The 7,530-nt window shown below is 38.6% G+C and overlaps 1 protein-coding gene across 2 annotated transcripts; it reads left to right on the plus strand.

Annotated features, from left to right (window-relative positions):
* The first annotated feature begins 624 nt into the window (after nucleotides 1–624).
* Nucleotides 625–6,557, plus strand: LOC111858085 (E3 ubiquitin/ISG15 ligase TRIM25). Of its 2 annotated transcripts, none has more exons than XM_023839488.2 (7): nucleotides 625–733; nucleotides 1,676–2,313; nucleotides 3,524–3,619; nucleotides 3,793–4,026; nucleotides 4,218–4,240; nucleotides 4,732–4,877; nucleotides 6,275–6,557. In XM_023839488.2, the coding sequence occupies exons 2-7, from the start codon at nucleotides 1,729–1,731 to the stop codon at nucleotides 6,487–6,489; spliced, it is 1,299 nt and encodes a 432-aa protein (XP_023695256.2). In that variant the 5' UTR covers nucleotides 625–733; nucleotides 1,676–1,728; the 3' UTR covers nucleotides 6,490–6,557. The 2 variants fall into 2 exon arrangements, with proteins under 2 accessions (XP_023695256.2, XP_023695257.2); XM_023839489.2 differs by having other exon boundaries at nucleotides 647–733; nucleotides 1,696–2,313.
* The last annotated feature ends 973 nt before the right edge of the window (nucleotides 6,558–7,530 follow it).

The following is a 7,530-nucleotide window of genomic DNA, read 5'->3' on the forward strand; positions in this document are numbered from 1 at the left end:
TGAATAAAGGATTCATGGATGAATTATGAAACAACTTGGATCAGTAAAATTATTCAAAATGAACACCAGTAACGGCGACCATCAAATTCTAAAACTGAGAAATGTCAAGTGTAAAGCTGGGATTAACATATAAAAGAACTGATTGATATAGACAATTGAAAATATGTGCATAACAGACCATTGAAATTTTAACATATGATTGTCTACTGACCACTTCTGCAATAATATCAAGTTTTGGGACCAAAACCGCAGCCTGGTTGCCAGCAGCGGAGGACACGAAAAGGCGGAGGGGTTTCAGTTGGGGGCCTACTGCAAAAACAGATGATCAAGCAAAACTCGCAACAATCTACAAAGAACGCCCCTTCCCCGGGTCGGCAAATATTACCGAGAGGGACCCCCTCGTCTCTGCCCGTGAGACCCCAATTCTTTCATCCACCCCTGCTGGTGGCTGATTTTTAAATTTTTTTTAAAAAAAGATCGGTCCTGATGTTGGCGCGCAGTGACAACTGGCTTACAGCACTGGAAAAGACAAAAATCGTTCCGTCCTATATTAATTCTGAGAAGAATTAAAACTGAAGCTCTCCTTTCTTGTGCTGTGATTAAGTGGTGACGTCACGTCGTTCACCTGCCGCATTCCAGATTTGTTCGACCGCTTCCGTATTTGATCTAGTGTGTAGAGAGACCATGTTGTGACCAGCCGGACACATCTGCCTGTTTAGTTCGCTGGATTGCGGTAAATATTTCTTTATTCTTGAACTGTTTTCGTGAATACGTTTCTAATAATTTCGCAGCTCAGTTATTCTGGTCTTATTATTATTCCCATAATATCCTGCTGGTGAGATTAATGAAAAAGGTTGGCACAACAATTTTCATTGACTAGGTTCATTGTAGCGTACTCGGTACTGTTAGTTATATTAGTCTTAGGTATTTAATATTTGTTTTTACGGAATATGAGGTTTTCTGTGGACTGGGAAATAGGCTATGTTGCTGGATTCCGGTAATTTGAAAATGAAAACGAAACTCAGTCTGCTACAGAATTGTGGGGAAATCTGTCATTTTCTATTTTCTGCTTTTTTAATGTTAATTTTTTAAATTGAGTGCTGTACTGGATGACAGAATAATAAAGTGTGGGGAAATAACCATGCATGTATAAAATTAGGTAGGCCTATTTCCCTGCACCTACTCACATGTATGCTGACAAGCACTAAACTAAACGAAACAAATACATATCAGTATAATACTAAATGCATCGTTCTTTGCGGCCGAGTTCTGTTACTCTAAATCGCAAACATTTTGTTTTAGGAATTGTGTTTAGGAGTAAAAGTCAGTACAACAAAGGGGAACCCTGTAACATGTGACATGGAGCTTTCCCTTCTGGTCAGCAAGTTTCACAGACAGTTTTGTTGAATTGTTTGCGTTTGTGTGGTAGTTCATGAGGGGGCATCACAGGGTATTTAGGTGTTTTGTTATTGTACTCGTTATTCTGCATGTCCATGGTTCACCCTGTTTGTACAAGGAAGCAGTGCTTTCCAACTTTCACTTTTACTTTTGAGGCACTAGGCGTACTTGTTCTTTTCATGTTTTAGTAAATAATCAACAGTGTACCATTGCACCCCTGAAGTTTCTTCCCGAATTTGTGGTTATTCTGTGCTATAGGTTGTTTCTTTTTTTACAGAAACTCTTTCCACCCCTCAGTCCCATCTGCATGGGCCTTGAAGACGACTCGGCATGGCTGGTCCAGTTGAGGAGAACGTGTTAGAGGAGGAGCTGACATGCCCCATATGTCTGGAGCTTTTCCAGGAACCCCATCTGCTGCCCTGTGGGCACAATTTTTGTCTTCAGTGTGTGAAGAGGCTGAAGAACAAAGGGAATGGATCTTTGAAGTGTCCAGAGTGTAGGAAGATCCATCGATGCAATGTGCCACTGCAGAAGAACTATCGGCTGGCCAACATTGCCACAGAATACCGTAAGAGAGGCCAGCTGTCAAGTGGATTGCTAAAGACCGCCCCTGTCAACATTGCATGTGACTATTGTTTGGATGAGCAAGCTCCTGCAGTGAAGACCTGCTTGAAGTGCGAGGTGTCCATGTGTGGTGAGCATCTGAAGCCACATCTGGAAAGGCCTGCCTTTCGGGAACACCCCTTGGTGAAGCCTTTGGGAGATCTGAAGAATAGGAGATGCCCTGAACATGATGAGATGTTCCGATACTACTGCCTGGATGATAAAGTGTGCATTTGCAATGCCTGCACCATTGAAGGCCAGCATGCTGGACACACCATAAAGACCCTGAATAACATCATGAAGGACCTCAAGGTAGGCTGCTTACTGAACGTATCCACCCATGGCACTGCCCATTTTGTGAAAAGAAAGACCCGGTAAGGTTCTAGCATAATGTTCTATTGTTTTTGTTTTGTGTAATAGTCCTTATTATCATCTGCATGTTCCTGTGTGTAGGGTGGTCTGACATATTATATGAAATCTCTGCATGTCTCTTGGCATGTCACAGTAGCAGTGGCTAATTTACTAGCCTCTTCATGTTTTTAACTGCTAACTCAAAGTGTTGTAATACTTTGAGTTCCCTGATTCAGGGAAATTGTTACTTACATTTAGATGTTCTCAAATCTAAAACTACTATTTTTTTAGGGTAATTCATAAGTGGCCAGTTGTCATTTCCTTGGCTACTGATAAAACTTTGGGCAGTTTGTGGCTTTGGTTATAACTTTGCCTAAGATTGGAAGGCTGCTAGTTAACATACAGGGACTGACAGTGATTCTCAGTTTTGGGTCCTTGAGCAAAGTCGAAACCCCATATATCCCCAGGATGATCTTGCTTTCTCATTCTCACTTGTATGACACTTTGGACAAAAACATGACTATAACCACTTGCTTTGTACTTGACAGGGATGCTAAAGTATACACAACACATTCAATAATATTTACATTAGTAGGAAATAAAATATTCATTCTAGTAAGAAACTGGCTTTTGTAGTTGTGACTGTCAGTAAAGTTTCAGCTAGACTGGGTTTGATATTTGGAGGAAATTTGTTGTTTTTTTTTGTTTATTTAGGTTATGCTGCAAATTTAACTAATTTAAAATGGTTCCCATTATATACAGTTTATGTTCCCAATGCGTTTCCCCCAAGTTAAGTGAGTTTAATACAAGGATTACATCTGTAATTGCTCTTGATGACCACTAGAGGGATGAGGTGATGCGAAATACAGTAGGGGCATTCACAATCAATGTTTAATCTTTCAGGCAGATTAATTAATCAGAAAATTCATTATTTAAAACACCCCAGTATCACTTCAATTGTTTATATCATCGCACATTCATGGGTTTCATTTTTTATATTTATAATTTTTATATTTATAATTTACTTATTTCCTGATTATTTTTTAACTCATCATAAGTATTGATATGGTGATAGCTACTTGACACACCAGTTCAACCTGAAATAGTAATTATTAAAGATATGCTTGAGAAGAGCATTTCTGTAGCTTGTCTCTGTTCGTTAACAAACCAGGCATCCCTGGAGATTCAGCTGCAGAAGACAAACAGGAAAATAACCAAGACAGAGAAAACCCTGCAGGAGAACCGGAACTACGAGCATGAAAGCCAGGTCAGCAGAGTCACGGGTCAGGCAACGGGTTTTAGCTCCAAGTAGAAAAAAGGGAGCTGAGACATATAGCCGGTGTACTTGGCCTCTTAGTGTGCAACATATGCACTTTATATCAGTTTTTTTCTTGTTTGTGCAGACATCATTAATTAATGTGTCATGGCTTTTCTGCAAAGACCTGTTTTGAGGAGACTGCACTACAAGTGGACACGATGGGCCAGCACCTTCGAGCCGAGCTGGACGGGTTTCTGTCTGTGTTGAAAGAGTGCATTAGCACATCTCTTGGCCTGTCGGAACCGCAAAAAGAGCAAAACCTGAGGAGGATCATGAAGGACCAAGCAAGACTGCAGGAGGTCCACACGGGAATAGAAGCACTCCTGAAAGAGAATGACTCATTCTCCTTTGTGCAGGTTAGTCAGGGAACCCCAGTAATACCTGGTTCTATTATCTTTGCCATTTGCCAAAGAATGAAGTAGCACCATTGGTAACCTCAGCAATCAATTTGCAAACTTTAATGTAATAGAGGAAAGATTGCGCTCTTAATTTCCTGCTGACTCATGTTGGAAATTTACAATGAAAGTTATTTCATATTTTTTTCCAGGAATATGGGTCCAATGGAAAAAAGTGAGTATGAGCGGGACTAAGGAATATGTTATGTTGGAGTGTGCATGTGTATGTACATATACAGGGATGCACATATCTGGTACACAAGTATGCATTCACCTTTATCACCGTTATAACAGCGCAAATACATACTTATTTTATACACATTTTCACTGATATCACAAGAAATTATCAGACATTTTAACCTTTATATGCTCATTTGTACTTCATTTGTGGTATAAAGGTTAAAATGCATAGTAATTTCTTGTCATGGTAGTGTAAATGCGTAGTGTACATATTCGCACTGCTACAACAATATCGTTTCTAATGGTGAATGTGTATTTGCATATCATTTATCTGCATCCCTGTATTTATATATACAGTCATCCATGTATGTTTTGTGTCTGTCAGAATCCACAATTGCACAGTTACAGTATCAGTGTGTCTTAGAAATGCTTCTATGTGCGTATGTGCGACTCGTTGACCGTTCATGCCCTTGTGGCCTGAAAAAGGCTGAAGAAGCTGCTCAAGAAACCACTATGTTCCCTGGACTATGAAAATGTGGACGTGGAGGGCATGGCTGAAAGCATGGAGTCCAAGCTAAATGATTTTCAAATTAAGCTCAAGGAGCGAGTTTCTAAACTCATGGAACTTGTGGGTGAGTACCATGCTGAGCATATCACAGTCTAATAGGTTACCTCTCATGCGAGTAAAGGAAATAATATATGAGGAGAGGTTTGGCAGCTAAACTGGTGTTCTTCTAGCTAGAAAAAAAGCTTGTTACCTTTAGTGGTGTCATAGTTAATTTGCACATGTTAAATTGTTTTTTTCCCTTATCAAATATACTAGGGCTGCCATTGACTATTTTTCTATAGATTAGTCTATCGACTATTTTCCCGATTGGTGATTAATCGAAACGATTAATTTTCCTCCAAAAAATCAAATAGACTGTTTAAGTTCATTTTATTCTGGCAGCAACAAACTGTATGTTTTTGCTGGGCTTTAGATTATGAAGCCTGGCTTTTTGCCACTATATGGACATTATTTTCACCCACAATTCGTTCCGCACATTAGTAGTGTACCTGAAATATTAATGAGATGCACACCCCAAAGTTAGTAATCTGTATAAATTTTGCATATTAAATTTGGTTTGGTTAGTGGAGCACGCCACAGGTGACTGTTTTGGTAAATCATGGAAGTGATAAGCACTGAAGTCAACCACAACATGTTTTAAAATAGGAGATGTTGTGTATCAACAAGGTAAAAAGATGTTGGTGATGTGGTGCTGCTTTTTGCAGATTAAAATCTGACACTTTTTAAAAAAAAATCTAGTTTTCATTTCTATTTCAGTTCACAAGTGATTTTCTTTTATTTAGTGTCCATTTTTGTTTTAGTTTACGATAATGTCACTGGTCCCAACAAGCCCAATGCACATGAAGACACAGAACCGTCAATCCACGTAGAATAAGCCCAGATTTTAGCCTAAACATTTTCACACCTATTCAAAGGAGATTTTAAGGTAGCAGGCAGACAACTTCATGGCTTTAATAATGAGTATATTTTTGCTACATGGAAAAAATATTAAAAATCTCTCTGTACTGATGGTAATTTAATAAACATAAATAGATAACACTTACGGTGGTTTTGCTTATTCTGGCCCAGAATAGCACCTGTGCATTTCCTTCAGGCGTTAGTTCTTAGTGCTAGTTACCCGGTATTATGCCATCAAGCTTTGCACAATGTAAAACCACCCTTTTGTGATAATTTGAAATAGTCTCATAATTATGTTGTGATATTAAAGGAAAACATTTGTTATAATGAATTGAAGCGTTTTAGAAATCATAATGGTAATTTCATTAAAATAATGATTTTAAAAAAAGATGCGTCGATTAAAAATATTGATGTCGACGCATTTTCACCATCGACGTCATTGACTACGTCAGCTAATCACGGCAGCCCTAAAATACACATTTACTACCTAGATAAATAGCTTTAAACATTTCTGTTGACTGCCTAAGACTTTTGCACAGTATTGTATATATTATTTTTTTCTAGTTGCCAAGCATGGTGCAGAGGAACAAGGTCAGGAGGTGGAAGGTAGTGACGATGACGATGATGACCACGACGATGATGATGGCGATGACAGTGATGATGATGATGATGATGATGATGACGACGACAGTGATGATGATGAGGAGGAGGAAGATCAGCAGGATGTTGAGGGGGAGGAAGAAGAGGAAGTAGAAGAGGAGGAGGAAGAGGACGAATAAAGGCACTGTGAACTTGTATTTAAAACCAATTAAAACTTCAGTTTAAGATTTCCGTCTCTTCCTATAAACGGAGCATTTGGTTTGTGTTTTTGGTGGTGGGGACATGGCTTCTTGAAGTTTACATTTACACAGCCTGAGAAAGGTGCAGCAAAAGCCAAAGAGCACTGTCATCAGTCTCCTCACCATTCAATAGGAACAGCAGTGATTATGTGGGTGATCCCTGGTGAATTCACTGCCATTTATGCTTACGTCACTCATGCATTTGCAAGTGATTCTATTAATCCAACCTCATCTCTTGTCTGGGCGCAGTCATCATAATACCTGCTATTATGTACAAAGTCAATGCCAGTGTGGATGTTTGAACATAGTACCATGGCTGCAAATGCTGTCCCCTGCCAGATTATTCTAGAGATCTTTGCCTATTCCCATATACTCATGATATTTTTTTAAAACAAAAGTACAGGTGGTTTATCAACCACAGCAGTTTTATGATCAAAAACTTAATTAAAATTAAATTAAATTAAATGAATATATATATTTTATTTTTAAATAATGATATGTTCAAAGGATGGGGTGATATGTTCTGAGGAATGTCCTGCACTCTCCTTTTATAATTATTACGTCTTTTTATCATGATTTTTGGATCAGCCAGTAAAAAGTGCATCCTTAATATCCCTTAATCATTGTCCATCATTGCTGTCAAATGATCATTATGTAAAAAATAAATCACTTTGTTACTGGATATTTATTAATCCTTTATTAATGAATACCTTTCCTGGTATTCATGGTAATCTTGCACCACTCAAAACTCAGGTAGGAAGAAGAATCTGGTATCTGATGCACCCATAGCTGCACAAACTGACTCATTATTTATGAAGCAGGGTGTTGTGGCTGCACTTCTTAGTTCGAACCATTCTCTTTACTTGGTTAACTGCAAAATACAATTTATTCCCATGTTTATTTTATTCCCATGTGTATTCCTTTTTTAATTCTTCATTGCCCTCCACTGGCTGCTAGTCGTCACTGCGGCAACATCAGCAA

Source organism: Paramormyrops kingsleyae, chromosome 12 (genome assembly GCF_048594095.1).
Source record: "Paramormyrops kingsleyae isolate MSU_618 chromosome 12, PKINGS_0.4, whole genome shotgun sequence".
Classification (NCBI taxonomy): domain Eukaryota; kingdom Metazoa; phylum Chordata; class Actinopteri; order Osteoglossiformes; family Mormyridae; genus Paramormyrops; species Paramormyrops kingsleyae.

Coding starts and splice junctions, on each gene's coding strand:
- LOC111858085 (XM_023839488.2), top strand. CDS start 1,729: ATGGCTGGTCCAGTTGAGGAGAACGTGTTAGAGGAGGAGCTGACATGC. Junction 2,314..3,523: donor ACATCATGAAGGACCTCAAG/GTAGGCTGCTTA, acceptor TTAACAAACCAG/GCATCCCTGGAGATTCAGCT. Junction 3,620..3,792: donor ACTACGAGCATGAAAGCCAG/GTCAGCAGAGTC, acceptor TTTTCTGCAAAG/ACCTGTTTTGAGGAGACTGC.